Raw genomic sequence first — 16,339 nt, 5'->3', positions numbered from 1 at the left:
ACTTTTTTATGTTCATACAGTAGACTCACAAGAAACTAAACTAGATACTACTTTGATGTTAATTTTGACTGGGCTGTTGTCTCATTGGTAGTCAAAACCATATTTTCTATTTTATTTTGCATCCATGAAAGGTCAAAACAGAAAAGTGTATTGGATTTTTTGTCTACTTACTACTTTTAAAACGTATGTAGAGAAGTATCTTTGTTACAGTATCTGATCAGTTTCATCATTGAACAACATGATTTAATTCAACAGTTTATACATCCACAGTTACAAAGAATTTTCCAATTATAATATAATTGATGTATTTATAACAATTCTTAAAAGTATCCAATGGGAACTTACATTAGAGGATATTGACGTCTTTCCCTTTTTCAAAAAATCCAATTCTTGCATCACAACCCAAGGAAATACTAAAGCTGGTTTACCATGTGCTGAAAATATACATTTATTGCTAGAATAAGACTAATAAGGCTTAATAGTATATTAATTTGCTTCCACCTGAAAAAGATATTTTGTAGGAAGGTGGGAAATGCTGTATTCTATTTAACACAAAAATCAATCAGTTTATATCGATATCAACACACCATTTATTAAATATTTCCATTTTTTTATGTAATTTTAAAGTGAAAATAAGTTCTTATGGTGTACTGTTACACCACATGGGGAGGGTTGGGCTCCTCCTTACATGTTTAACTCTGCCTCATCTCTATATTTGTGTCTATCCAAAGTCAGGAGCCTGCAATTCTGTGGTATTTGTATGTGGTGTGTTACATATTTGTGTTTTGTTCATTTTTTGTGTATATAAATTAGGCTATTCATTTTCTTGTTTGAATTGTTTTACATTTGTAATTTTGGAGCCTTATATACTATCTGACTATGTTGAATGGGTTTTGTTCATCGTTGAAGGTTGTATAGTGACCTATAGCTGTTACAATCGGAACAACTCGGCCTTTCTGGTTGCACAAAGAAATAACCTCGTATGCATTAGGCGGAGGAATCATTGTCCGGAAAATTTTCCGATTCGATTCAAAATTATATTTTTTCGACTGGACTGGTACATTTTTTTTACCACTACTGATTTAACTTGCTCCTGTCCAGAAAATTTTCCGATCCGATTGAATTTTATATTTTTTCGACTGGAATGGTACAATTTTTTTACCATTACTTATTTACTTTGCTCCTTCTTTCGCGCCAAAATATTTGGCAGAGTTAAAGTTCTTGATTACTGTGATATGTAACCAAATTATAGCGCCACCTGGAGGATAGAACTTCTTTGTGTCGCGGATCACTACAATTCCGGCCAACAATTTCAGAAGAATTTCTCCGTAGTGCATACGAGGCTATTGTACTGCGTAGCGAGAATGGCCGAGTAGTTACGATTGATAGCTATTAATTTCTCTGTCATTTTAGTCTCTTGTGGAGAATTGTCTCATTGGCAATCATACTACATCTTCTTTTTAACATATGCTTCTGCTTATCAAACACAAATAAAGAGGCATAGAATATGGACATTTTGAGAAAATCAAATGTACTATAGGGATTCCTTACCTGTAAGACCTTGTATCAAATCTAGATCTGTTATCAACATGCCTGTGTCAACAACAATGAACATCTCCTGAAAATAAACAAAAACATATTTTTTTTAGTGTTTAGATTTTAGAAAAAAATAAGTTATTTATAACTAGAAGGATAAAATAGTTATGTTACTTCATTTGTATATTAAAGTATTAACCAGAATTATGAATTATTAACAACATACTATCCCGCTATTAACATGTTTAACCCCAACACATTATTTATGTATGTGCCTGTCCCAAGTCAGAAGCCTGTAATTCAGTGGTTGTCGTTTGTTTATGTGTTACATATTTGTTTTTCATTCATTTTTTTTTACATAAATAAGGCCTTTAGTTTTCTTGCTTGAATTGTTTTACATTGTATTATTGGGGCCTTTTATAGCTGACTATATGCAGTATGGGCTTTGCTCATTGTTGAAGGCCGTACGTTGACCTATAATTGTTAATGTTTGTGTCATTTTGGTCTTTTGTGGATAGTTGTCTCATTGACAATCATACCACATCTTCTTTTTTATATATAATACACAATGCAGCAAATAGCATAAAAAGTTGAAATATATTTGGAACTAGATATCATTGAGATGGGAGCCATCTCTGTGGGCCCCGCTGTCAATAACGTGGGGTAAATAAGTTGTATGGATAATCTGATATGAAGCATTATTTGAAGTTATTACATAGTCTCATGTGTGATTTTAATCTAAGATTTTAAGTTAAAACTGATAAATATTCTCATCTTACTTTCATAGTATAATAGTGATATGACTGCATGATGTGAACTCATTGTTGACTACTCTAAGGTGACTTCTGGATATATGGATTGATGTTTGAACAATATGTTTAAAGGTGCTGCCCAATTGATATTTGTCACATATTTTTAGAATTATGCCTTCAATATATTATGACCCACCAAGTATAATGTATGAAATATTAATGGTTCTCGAGAGGTAGAGCAGACACAATTTATTAAGAACAACGAACAGATGGACAGACTGACAGACTGACAGACTGACAGACTGACAGACTGACAGACTGACCTTAGACCTAGGATGCATACATTATGACAGCTGTCCTCTCAAAATATAGTGTGGATCAAATTTATTAGCAATGGACAGACCAACAGACAGACAGACCAACAGACCTTTGTCCTAGGAAGTGGTACATACATCATAAAACACCCTCTGGTGTTGGTTAAAATGGATGTCAAGTATAATTTTTGAAATCATAACGGTTCTCAAGATATAGAGCGGACACAATCTTCACCACTGGACACAGGGTTGTCAACTGAAACCAAAGTTTTTTTGACGTTGACCTTTGACCTAGGAAGTTGTACATACATCATCACACGCCCTCTCATGGTGGTTAAAATGGATGTCAAGTATAAACTTTGAAATCATAATGGTTATCTAGATATGGAGCGGACACAATCTTCACCACAGGACACAGGTTGTAAACTCTAAACCAAAGTTTTTGACCTTGACCTTTGACCTAGGAAGTTGACCATACATCATGACACGCCCTCTGGTGGTTGTTAAAATGGATGTCAAGTATAAACTTTGAAATCATAATGGTTATCTAGATATGGAGCTGACACGATCTTCACCACAGGACACAGGGTTGTCAACTGAAACCAAAGTTTTTGACCTAGGAAGTTGTACATACAACATGACACACCCTCTGGTGTTGGTGAATAATCATGTTAAGTATTAAGTATGAAATCATAATGGTTCTCTAGATATGGAGCGGACACAAAAGTGTGACGGACGGACAGACGGACGGATGGACAGACGGACGGACGGACTGATCACTTTAGGGCGTCCCGCCTAAAGGCGGGGCCCTAATTAACAGCTAGACATCTCCTGAGACACCTGATTGCTGTAATAAACCAGAATAAAAAAAGATCACCTACCTTTTGAGATTCTGATATCATTCTTGTCAACTTTTCTAATACCTGAAATTGTAAGCACAATACATGTTTATAAATATTTTGTAACAATTTCCTAAACAACTCTAAAATTATAAGATGAATTTCCTGTCATTATTTATTACAGAACACTATAAATGATAATAAATTTAAAGTAAGAGATATAATTCACATTAGTTTGATAAAAAAAAATCTATGGGATGCTCAATGTGCGACATTTTTTTTTAAATTTCAAGTCATCAAACTTTCCATTTTGTATTTTTAAAATATTATGATTTCTAGAAACTGACCTCATTTTAAAAACTTCTACTCAAATATATTCCCTAATTGTTTTAATGTCTTCTACATTGTACAAAATTTTTAATAGTAATATGACCTACATGTGTTATTAATATAAAGTATTCCTCTTATCGGTTTTGTTTCTTGTGACAACAAAACATTGATGGACATTAGCATTTACAATTGGATTTTAATGTTTCCTTTCATTTTACCTGTGGCACATCTATGTTTGAACTTCCTTCACTATCACTCACAGAATAATCTAAAATTTAAAGGTAAAGAAATATTACTTTATAAATGCCTAAACCAACTAAACAAGGGGAGATAATTTAATTCTTTCAATTAATCATTTAAAACTAGTATAGTAATGGTAATACAGTACATTCCGGTTATTTGCATAGCCTATTTGTCAGACGAAATTATGCAATAAAGCGGAGTATGCTTATATCCGAAATGACAAATTACGAAGTCAAATAACATCGATAGTGCAGATCAGCAAAGAAGAAAGATGTACGTCCATAGTCCACTTACAACATAATGAATGCTTATTTATTCTAATAAAAGTTATTTGTCTACTGTCATACATTTTATTTCATTGTGTATTCTTTCAATAAAGTTTATAAACACATTTTGTTTTAGTTTATTTATGTACCGACTTTTCCTTTACCTGAGATACGAAAATAAAATTGTTCTAAAAATAGATTTGTTTCTATGACCCGGATGTACACATTAAATTGTTACGCTTTGTATAAAATAAACTGTTTAACAATACTACACCGTTTATAATCATTGTAAACAATAATTGTGCAATGAACTGCCTTTGATATGCAGTATTTACCAATTACACAGTTTCGTTTAAATGCAAAGCAGTTACCAGGTGATGGGGCCATGCACGGGTTATTTGCTGGACACGAGTGTTGAAAGTGAGAAAATAAAATAATCAGAAGTTAATTTTCTTTTAGAAAAATTTTAAAAAGGAAAGATTGATGTATAAAATTCTTCAACCATATATAAATGCCCTGTTTAACATAAATGTAGATCACCCAAGCTGAATTACGAAATTACACATTGGATAATGATCGATAATTAGCAGGCGTTAATGTTTTAAAAATTCACCAAAATATAATCTATGAACAATGTTTGAAATCCAATCAATAATTAACACCTTTTGAGATAGAAGATCATAGAATGGTTGTGTTTTTACAACAATCAGCTGATTGACATTTTTATGACCTCGAGGCTTAAAATAGAACATGGGGAAACTTTACCTGTGTACACATCGAGGCCTTTTCTATAATCATATAAACACGAAAGATACTGTTTTAAAACTTTATTTGAATAACACACAAGTAAATATGAAATAATAATGAAAATTATGATGCATTCAAGAAAAATATACTTACCAAATTGCCGTTTCCGGTCAAAAATCTCGTCAGTTTTAACTGAGCATATCTAGCTGGCGATTATTTTCTATGCAATAAACCGAAATGCCACTTGTAAGGCTATGCATATAACCGGATAATTTAACATTAGGTGAATGGGAAATGGTTTTGTGCAGGAGAAAAGTATGCAATTAACCGAATTATGCTATTAAGCGGTATGCAATTAAGTGGAATCGACTGTATATCTTAGTTATAGAGGTAAGCTTATTAAAGTTTCCATTCAAGTTTTAAAACAAATGGTTTTTATTTTAATGATACATAAATTGTACTGTACACTTTGATTGGATGATTTACAAATTTTCATGGCATCCAGTCACATTTCGTGCTTTGAAAATGTGCTCCCAAATGCAGAAGACTTACAACAGATTTTAAATGTATGATTTGATAATGTTTTCTGTCCGTTTTATTAGAATTGAGATATCAATATTTTATTTTAAGCTCCAAAGGCATAATATCACCAAATTATGAAGTCGACCTGAATATACAATAGTTGTCTCTTAATTGAAAGACAATTACTTATCTGTAATCAGCTCAAATAAGGATACAAAATATTTGATCTACAAAGATATTTACAAGAAACCTTCCTGAAGTTTAATGTTTGAAATGTTACTTGCCACTGGTTGTTTTCTTCAATATAAGGTCATAATCATTTTCTTCTATAGAACTTTTCTTCGCCCTTTCTTCAGCAACTCTCATCAATAAACCTCTTGAATATTTTTCCAGGCATCGTACACCGCTGTCTTTGATTGAATATCTCACAAATATTAAACTAGAAAATACAAACAAGCTGATATTACACATTGATTGTTTAAGACATATGTAGTTTTACATTACTACAATGTTATGTGATAACTAAATAAAAATTTAACTGTCTATTCTAAGAGAAATAATCACCAGTGAAGTATATATAAGAGATAAAAGATTTATTTTTTATACAAAATTATAATTTTATCTACTTGACAGAAATTAATTAACCCTTTACAGTGTTTTCTTATTTTCTTATAAAAATTATGTTTTCTTTATTTAACTATATATATGGTGACTTCAATTTGGTGAAAATAACTGTTTTTTTGTCTGCAGAGAAAAGCTACAACATAAGTGATGACAATAGCTAAACATTTAAGTGAGAAGTGAGATGTCATTTGCTAGCAATTATGTTCATGACTATGAGTAAAGGAAATAGAATTTATAAACTTACTTTGGAATAATGCGTACTTCAGACAGTCCAGGAAAAACACCAAACTTTGCATGTAAACTCTGTAAGTACAAAGATATTTACAGGGGTTTGATCTATACATGTATTGTTAATACGGATTATAGGAAACAAGAAGAAATTAGTACAATAACATTAAATAATGCTAGATAATCTAGATTTATCAAAATTACATAGTACACATCTTTATCAAAATTACATGTAGTACGCATCCATATAAAGGAATCTGATTTTGCAATGAGCAGATTTCATTTATTTGAGCAATGTTTTGTGTAAGATGGGAGATCTCCAATGTAAAATTAATGATAAAATTTTTCATTAGTGGGCAATGTTTTCTGTGAGAAAACATAACAACATTGACCAGATTTCAGAAATTGGCCAATGTTGTTAGTAAAATATATACCTAAATTGTAACATTTATGATCAGATTTCAGATATTGGGGGATGTTTTTTGAAAATATATACCTCCAATGTAACATCTTTTCTTTCCTTGAATCTTGGGTAACAGAGAGCATACTGTCCCTCCAAATTTGGCAAAAAGTTGGCATATTTTTCCTCAATGACAGTCTCTTTTTCATTATTCATGACACCATGTGTGCTTATCCATTTGTCTGTCTTCTTATCTGAAAAGATACTATAATTATTTAGAAATAAGATTCTACTGAAGCTACTACCACAAGTATTGTTTAAAGTCAATGCTACTGGAAATGTATCTCTACTTTAAAAATAACTTGGAAGTTATAAGTGACTACAATTGATGGATTAATTGATGACTAAGAGTATTAATACTAATGTATACAAATTATTTTGTATTGGTATTTATATATTATGCAGTGACAGTGTCAAGACCTAAGATGGCAACAAATATTGTTCCTAGATAAATTGGCAGTTATCAGTCTTTAACATTTGCGCCATGACATCCCTTTTTTCAGGCATGCAATGGTTCATTGTTCAATAATTTGAAGAAAATTCATGTATTTCTTATCAAATACAAATAAATGAATCTGATTTAAACTTTCCAATAGATAGAAAAAAAATCTTGTGCAACAAAAGTCAAAGGCTCAACAAAAATGAAATAAATAGATATTCTGATAGAAAAAAAAATCTTGTGTCAACATTACCAGCAGATAATTTTTCCACAACAGGAAAATTAAATGATTCTTTCTCAGTTTCTGGTATCTTCTTGGTTATGTCCCCTATATCTATTGTATTGACTTTCTCACTGGTCTCACTAAACCATTTCCTGAAATATCAATCAATTCAGTTATTCAATTCAGTATTCTTTACATATATTTATTCCATACATTTTAAATGCATCTATTCTGCCCAGAATTTGTTTTAGATTGGCTAAAAATCAGTAAAATTGTGTTGTTTAGATGCTGGGTAAATAATATGCATCTTCTTTGGGGTTTAGATGCTGGGTAAATAATATGCATCTTCTTTTCCCTAACAGATAAACAATTCAATAAGTTTGATGATATTATCTGTTAGGTTAAAACAGAATGAGACAAATGTAGATATCAATATTTCTTACCTGTGATTATAATGTATCAGGTCACGTAAATTAACAACCCTGTTATTCTGGTCAATAAATATAAGGGCACCTGAAATAGAGAGTGAATTCTAAATAAACAGATACATGTATATGTACATGTGTATATTTCTATCAAAAATTAAAAAAAAAGTGTTGGTCAACTTCATGAGAATTGAATTGAGCACAGGTGGATGGATAATAAATAGGGAATGTGTCCATGGGACACAGATGATGCCCCACTTGCATATCATATAAAGTTATAAAGGGACATAACTGTAGACACTACCCAAATTTGTTCTTGATTTCAGTTTTGTGGTAGTAAGTATTGTGTATCTGATTCATAACATTTGATTGAGGCCAACTTAAGTTAGAGAATGGAAACAACGGAACAAAAAAAACCACAAATTTTTCCATTTGTAAATGGGCATTACTCTAGAAGAGGAAAGTGACACCACCAAAATTCAAATTTAATCTGTTTTTTGGTGTTTTTTTGTGGTTATAAGCATTGCGTATAAGTTTCATAACGTTTGATTGCGACAAACTAAAGTTAGAAAAAGGGAAACAAACTTTGGGATGTACTGATGGACATGTAGATGTTCAAAGAGAAAACTGTATGCCCTCTTTGCTATGGCAGGCGCATAAAAAAACACCATAACCATGATTAACATATGTTCTCAGCTCCAAATTTGAAGAGGACAACAAAGAAACTGTATTTTATTGAGCTGTTAAGGTTATTTTATATTAACATCCTTAAATTCTGTGATTTGTGAAAACTATTTAGATTACCTAATTAAAAGAACAACTATATGTGTACTATATGTGTATTTCCGATTTTGGATATCTTACCAAAGTTGAAGAAAGTATCATTCCAAAATGCATATTTTGAATCCACTACACAAGACTTTCTCTCAAGCTCAGCTAAAATGTTCAGCATGAAATATCTTTCATGGTTCTTTGAAATCTCAATATTTTTTCCTACAAATATAAGAAACAATAGAAAAGTTGAAGATTTGAAAGTTGTTATTCAATTAGATTAAATAAATGTCAGGTGTTCTATAAGATATAATTCCGCTGGTCAATAGTCCATTAGAAACAATTTCTTTTTTAATCTTCAAAGGACCTTAAGACAAATTACACAGTTACAGTTATTATATACATTGTAATTAGTTTTTCAATTGTTGTCAATGGAAATCATACCACCTTGACTAATAAACATCTGATCAATATTGATGAATAATTTTGGGGTTGTTTTATCACAATTTGTATTACCATGCATACTGTTACCCAGTTTCTGAAAAACATCAGCAAGGTAGTGTGAGAGGGTCATAAGAATGGGAAGAAATAAAATCACAAAAATATTGAACTCCGATAAAATTAAAGAAGGAAAGTCCCTAATCAAATTTTATGGCAAAATGAAAAGGCAAACATTTTATACATCAAACGAATGGATAACAACTACCATACTCCTGACTTTTCTCTTTTTCCTAAAATTCTGAAAATCATAAATGAGTAGTTGGTGAATTGAGCATAGTCAGAGACCAATAAGGTAAACTTCAAGACCAAATCCTCCTTTAACTTCATCATGTTCATACTATTGCATACTGTTGTAATTTTCTCAAAACTGATTGGAGGATAATTTACATCGGGGTTTTTTTCCAGAAAGGTAGTTAAAAAACATTGTACAATGTACTACCTTTAAATTTAGGTTTACCAAACAATGACTTGAAAAGGTCTTTTAATGAGCTTGTTTCACTTTAAAACATAATCAAATAGGAAATTGTTCAAAAATCTTAATATCATGATTATGAAAGTAAATGTCAACTTAATGGTGAAATAAGAGACAAAATTGTGTAAATGAAAATCAGACCATTTTCAGGTGTGCACAAGAATCAACCCTCATCTCTCTTACTTGATATATTCCTCATTTCATAGAAAGCATGTCTGACAGTTTGTAGTCTTCTCTGTAAAGCACCAGTATCTTTTACAGCATACTTGATGGTCGACATCCATACTGATATCCTTTCTAGACTTGACTGTGAACAGGTCTCTGTAACATGAAATCACAATTGTCACAATAAAAACAAGAATATGTCTAAATATGACACCATGTCCTTCTTGAACTTCATTATATTGTTCTGTGAACTATGGAATCAGGGTCAAAAGCTTAATTTAATTTTGAATATGATTTACAAGGTTCAAAGCATATGGCACATCTGTTATAAATTTAAAGTTGATCATGTGTCCACAACTTCATGGAAAACTACTAACCAAACAATGAATTTACAGTTGATAAAAACAAGAATCAGATGAATACATTTATTAGCAAAGCATAAAGGTTTAGAAGACTGACAACTTCATGAAAATTTTAAAGTTCTACAAGTTCACATTCTGAGATTAAACAAATTAAAAATTAGAAGTCATGTAGTTCTGAGAGATAAAGAATAGTTTTTTAACTAAGTCCCTACTCAGTACTATGAACCTATTTGATTGTACACGTACCTTTGCATTTCCTCCAAAATGAAAGAGATAGCACTTGTGAGGCAAAGTTTAAAGGTAATCTATCCAGGTAAACAAAACTAGCCAGTAGTTCAGTGATGTGTACAGGGTCAAACTTATCAAAATCTCTCAGTATGATTTCTTCAGCCACCAGGAACATATCATCTAACTGCTCTGGTTTGTAGTTAAAATGTCCAAATGGTACCAGGATATGGTACAACTGAGCTGGATCACAAGAATGTACATATTTTTCAAAATTGTTTGCTACACAATCAAGAATTTTGGGGGAGGAGAAATTCATAACGTGTTGATATTTCATGATAGTAGCTAGTAAATCTATGTTCATGTTTGAGCTGTGTGTTTTTATATATAATTCAAGGGCCCGCACAAAAACATCACAATGTGTCATCAAAGTTAAATACCCCTCCGTAACTTTGATGAGGTCTTCCGCTACCATGTCGTTTATATTCACAAGTAACCATTTGCTAATCAAATCATAAAATGTCCAGCTCTTAACATTATGTAACTTTAATGCTGAAACAATAAGTGAAAGATCTGTCCCGGGAATTTCCCACCAAACTCTGTTGAACTTCTTCCACAGAATTTCAAATACATTTTTCTTGGCACACAAAGGAATGTTTGGAACTGACAGGAATACAGATGATAAATTTCTTTCATCAATTTCTTCATCCCTATGACACATGTGAACCCAAATTAATTGTAGGAGACGTTGTAACTGATTGTCATGGCCAACAAGAACATGACTCAGGGTACATAACTCTGATATTGAAAAGTTACTGTCCCAAAGTCGTTGTTCAATTTCTTCACTAATGCTTTCTGTACATTTGGATCTAAAGGCTTCTGATTTACAATATCCATCCACCAGTGAAATTAATATTGTATTACTATATGAAGAGATGCTTGTGTTAATTGTTTTGTATAATTCATTCATGAAATCGTCTTGAAAGTGTGATTCAAAGCGAGTGATATTCTTTTGTGTCTCATTTAAGAGCAATATTTTCTGGAGAATCAACAATGCTGAAATGCTTGTAAATCCTATGGATGGAATTTCTACTTTCTTCACAATCTCATTTACAGTTTTACAATCTTCAAGTTGTGCTATAATTGTTTTATCTTGGTCTGAAAGTTCTAATGTTACACCATTTTTAGAACTGTGTGTAAAGGATTGCTGAGGTAGTATGCTGTCCATCTTTACTCGGACTAAAATAGGCATTTCTTTAAGTTCTTGACCTTCTTGCTTCATAAGTGATGCCACCTGAAGTCCCTCACATCTGCATCCATTAGAAGTCTTATTGTTTATTGAACAGGAAATGAACTTTGTTTTATGTACAACTAAGTTTCTCCTCTGCGACCATGCCAACCTCTTAAAGGTTGTATTGACACAACATCTTGGTAAAGCCATGATCAAATTTACTGAAAATAAAAAAAGAGAAAAGTTAACAGTGAAAAAGGAATTTATTCATCAGTCAGGGAACTTACTGAAATATGTGATTTTTAAATCACTTATTTGAGTAGCAAATTCGAGGTTTTGTCACAAATTGGGATTTTGTAGTCTTTTCAAAATTTTAAACACATAGGTTTAATAATATCTTTTAATTAGTAAAATGAAAAAATATGAACTTTTTGCTTCTTTTAAGTAGTAAGGTTTATGCCTTTGATGCTATCATTAAACTGAAAATTCTATTTTAGTTGAAACAAGAATGTGTCCAAAGTACACGGATGCCCCACTCGCACTATCATTTTCCATGTTCAATGGACCGTGAAATTGGATAAAAAATATAATTAGGCATTAACATTAGAAAGATAATATCATACGGAACATGTGTACTATATCAAGTTGATTGGACTTCAACTTCATCATAAACTACCTTGACCAAAAACTTTAAGTTGAAACATGCACTTTCATTTTCTATGTTCAGTGGACCGTGAAATTATGGTCAGGGGTTTAATTTGGCTTTAAAATTAGAAAGATCATATCATAAGGAACATGTGTATTAAGTTTCAAGTTGATTGGACTTCAACTTCACCAAAAACTGCCTTGACCAAAAACTTTAACCTGAAGCGGGACAGACGGACGAACGAACAGACGAACGGACGCACAGACCAGAAAACATAATGCCTCTCTACTATCGTAGATGGGGCATAAAAATGCTATAATAATGGCTTTACATGTACATAATGAACTGATTATACTTTCTTCAAAGATTTTTCACAGCAGTCGGAGTATTTTTCCTGTGAAGTTCAAGGTTTCATCTTTCAGATTATGTAATAAAGTTCTACTGTTCGCGATAAAAATTTCACTGTTCGGGGGTGTTGAAATTAGTGGGGGTTATAAAAAGAAGGATACTTAAAGAAGTGATTTTTATGTCATTATCCTAGATTCAGTACAAGGTCATCACCTGAAATGACCTAGTCATCCTAGACATCACAGATGTTGGTTCTGATAAGTTTAGAAACATAATTAGTCCCTGGATCATTAGTATTCTATATTTAAAGCTTCAATAAAAAATTTTTTTTTTTTTTTAACATAATAAACTTCAATAAGCTTCATAAGCTTCAATAAAATTAAATCACTTCTTCTAAGTGATTAATTTGTACTACTTAAATAGGTGATTATTAAAGAAAGACAACTCTAACTTCTAACCTTTATGGAAATAATGTTACTTGAATCAGTGATTTAGAAAATCACTTGTTTAAGTAACTCCCCTGACTGTTCATTAAACATTTTAAAAGACCCTTCAATTAGACAACTTAAATGACTTGACTTGTGTGTGTCTGGGGTATATGTACATGTACCATATATGAATATATTTTTAAAGTTGACTATCTTTTAAATTGTTATGTCTCTTGTTATGTACATTTTGTATAGATACATGTAAACAAAACAAGTAATATGAGTATTCATTATTATTTATTGCAAGTTGGGGACCTTGTATATGTAACTATTTTTTATGCAATACACAGTATGAAAGACTTGCAGTTGAAAAAAAATTCTTAAGGGTTCCACGGAACCCAGTGTCTCGCCTACTTATGCTGTTAATTGCAGGCTCAACAAAAGAGGAATAAAATCAATAAAAATATTCCTCTTGATACTGTCTTATGATTCTAAGAAGCTTCTGTCCAAGTTTGGTAAAAATACAGTATGTTTCAAAACTTTTTTAAAAAGTCCATTTATAAGTAAAATACAGATACTAGCTTTTAATCATAAACAAGCTTCTGTCCAAGGTTGGTACAGGTCCAAAATAGTAAAAGAAAGTTATTAAAATTTTTAAAACTTAAACCACAGAGTGAATGCGTTGTTTCCTGGCAAAAAATCCATTTAAAAGTAAAATGCACAAAAAATGGATTTATTTATTAACAAAATTTACTTCTGGATACTATGTTATGATCATAAACAAGCTTCTGTCCAAGTTTGGTACAAACCCAGGATAGTTTAAGAAAGTTATTAAAATTTCAAAAACTTTAACCACAGAGTGAATGTGATGTTTCCTGGCAGAAAAACTAAGTCCATTTTTAAGTAAAATATGGAAAAAATAGAATTTGATTTTTCCAAAATTTCCTTCTGGATACTATCTTATGATCATAAACAAGCTTTTGTATAAGTTTGGTACAAATACAGTACAGTTTAAGAAAGTTATTAAAATTTCAAAAACTTTAACCACAGAGTGAATGTAATGTTATGGCAGAAAAACTAAGTCCATTTATAAGTAAAATACAGAAAAAATGGAATTTTATTTTTACAAAATTTACTTCTGCATACTATCTTATGAACATAAACAAGCTTCTGTCCAAGTTTGGTAGAAATCCAGTTTAGTTTAAGAAAGTTATTAAAATTTCAAAAACTTTAACCACAGAGTGAATGTAATGTTATGGCAGAAAAACTAAGTCCATTTATAAGTAAAATACGGAAAAAATAGAATTTTATTTTTACAAAATTTACATCTGCATACTATCTTATGAACATAAAAAAGCTTCTGTCCAAGTTTGGTAGAAATCCAGTTTAGTTTAAGAAAGTTATTAAAATTTCAAAAACTTTAACCACAGAGTGAATATTTGTTGACGCCGCCGACGACGCAGACGGAATGTATGATCGCTATGTCTCGCTTTTTCGACTAAAGTCGAAGGCTCGACAAAAATGCTAATTACTACTGATTTATGTTGATGCATGGCTGTTGATTGTACTAAATTATATATAAGTGTTTATATTGTAAGAGGTGCGTAAAGAGGTGGTATCTGAATGAAAGAATGTGAAGTAACATTGCCATTTCACGACAAATAAACGATTAAAAATGTCTTGCACATTGATCTTTTTACCGATTTCACGAAATACAGTGAATAACAAACCTTTTCATGGCAGCATGTGAAATAAAAATGGCAAAACATGTTGCATGTAATAACCTTTTACCACTTTATTATAATTATACCCAATAGTCATGATAGTCTTGAAAACTTGTAATGTACATAGTTGTTAAAAATACTCATCTTATTCTAATAAAATATTCGTCAAACATGTCAAAGGACAATTTGTTTTTACCATACACATGGCACACCTTGTCCAAATAATTATGACGTCTGGCATAGCATGATTGCCAGATGTCATAAGGGTACACAACAACTCGTTCTTTCGGCAAGTCGTACTCAACCAACTCGTACCCTATTTTTTTCAACTCGTAACCATGTTTTATTTGATATTACTTTATTCTAGTTTATATGCATATTTATTGTAACTTGCTTTCGTATATTATTATATAGCAAAATACAAATAAAAAAACAACTTTCATTGTTAATAAAATGCAATCATAATTGTTTTAAATAAGCTTATAAAATGCTAATCGTTATAATCATTAGTATTCCTTAGAATTGATTGTTTGAAATTGTTTGGACGGCAATTTATTTGATATGCACATTAAAATAATTATGAATACACAATATGCTAATCAGTGGTCATTAGTGGATAACATACCTACAACCAGATGCTCCGCAGGGCGTAGCTTTATACGACCGCAGAGGTTGAACCCTGAACGGTTGGGGCAAGTATGGACACAACATTCAAGCTGGATTCAGCTCTAAATTTGGATTGTGATTAAATAGTTGACACAGCATAGGTTTCTGACACAGAATGAATGTGTTCTAATGAACTTAAAATTTTTGTTTTCTCTTAGAGCAATTCACTATGCTGTTAAATATTAATCCTCTCAAAAAATGTTTGAAGAAATTTTCTTTTTATTTATGAAATTTCAAATGAGAAAAATTGAACCCAATTTTTTAATCACATCCCCCTTTCCCTTATTCCAAAACTAATCTCAATTAAAATATTCTAATGGAGTTTGCAACAATAACTACTCATTTAAATACATCATAAAATATTAAGATGTAAAAAAACTGCTTGTTATCACTGAAGTGAATGGTAAAGATCATTTAAATTTATCAGTTGGTAGTAAAAAGTGAATATACATTGTATATTGTATATAACAAAGATTTAAGTTGATTCTGGACAAAGAAAGATAACTCCAATTAAAAAAAATTCTTGCAATAAGATATTTCTTGCTTACTATTCTAGACAAAGAAAGATAACTCTAATTAAAAAAAAAATTTGCTATTTCACAATATTGTGAAATTAGATATTTCTTGCCATTGCACAATACTGTGCAATTGAAAAGACTTGCTATTGCACAATACTTAATATAATAATTTTAGATCCTGATTTGGACCAACTTGAAAACTGGGCCCATAATCAAAAATCTAAGTACATGTTTAGATTCAGCATATCAAAGAGGCCCAAGAATTTAATTTTTGTTAAAATCAAACTTAGTTTAATTAGGGACCCTTTGGACCTAAATGTAGGCCAATTTGAAA

At 31.2% G+C, this 16,339-nt stretch overlaps 1 protein-coding gene across 2 annotated transcripts in view; it reads right to left on the bottom strand.

Annotated features, from left to right (window-relative positions):
* LOC134706733 (uncharacterized) overlaps positions 1-16,339 on the bottom strand; it is a 30,290-nt gene that overhangs the window by 11,234 nt on the left and 2,717 nt on the right. For both annotated transcript variants that reach the window (XM_063565934.1, XM_063565933.1), the window contains exons 2-13: positions 10,466-11,896; positions 9,876-10,013; positions 8,813-8,941; positions 7,967-8,036; positions 7,554-7,675; positions 6,898-7,055; positions 6,418-6,476; positions 5,834-5,988; positions 3,990-4,039; positions 3,484-3,525; positions 1,552-1,618; positions 346-434 (exon numbers count right to left, since the gene is read on the bottom strand). In XM_063565934.1, coding sequence (XP_063422004.1) covers positions 346-434; positions 1,552-1,618; positions 3,484-3,525; positions 3,990-4,039; positions 5,834-5,988; positions 6,418-6,476; positions 6,898-7,055; positions 7,554-7,675; positions 7,967-8,036; positions 8,813-8,941; positions 9,876-10,013; positions 10,466-11,885 — 2,499 coding nt within the window. In that variant the 5' untranslated portion in view covers positions 11,886-11,896. The remainder of the gene's footprint in view (positions 1-345; positions 435-1,551; positions 1,619-3,483; positions 3,526-3,989; positions 4,040-5,833; positions 5,989-6,417; positions 6,477-6,897; positions 7,056-7,553; positions 7,676-7,966; positions 8,037-8,812; positions 8,942-9,875; positions 10,014-10,465; positions 11,897-16,339) is intronic.

This window comes from Mytilus trossulus, chromosome 2 (assembly GCF_036588685.1).
Source record: "Mytilus trossulus isolate FHL-02 chromosome 2, PNRI_Mtr1.1.1.hap1, whole genome shotgun sequence".
Classification (NCBI taxonomy): Eukaryota; Metazoa; Mollusca; class Bivalvia; order Mytilida; family Mytilidae; genus Mytilus; species Mytilus trossulus.
Note: the sequence above shows the minus strand (reverse complement) of the source record. Positions and strands in the feature narration are given on the sequence as shown.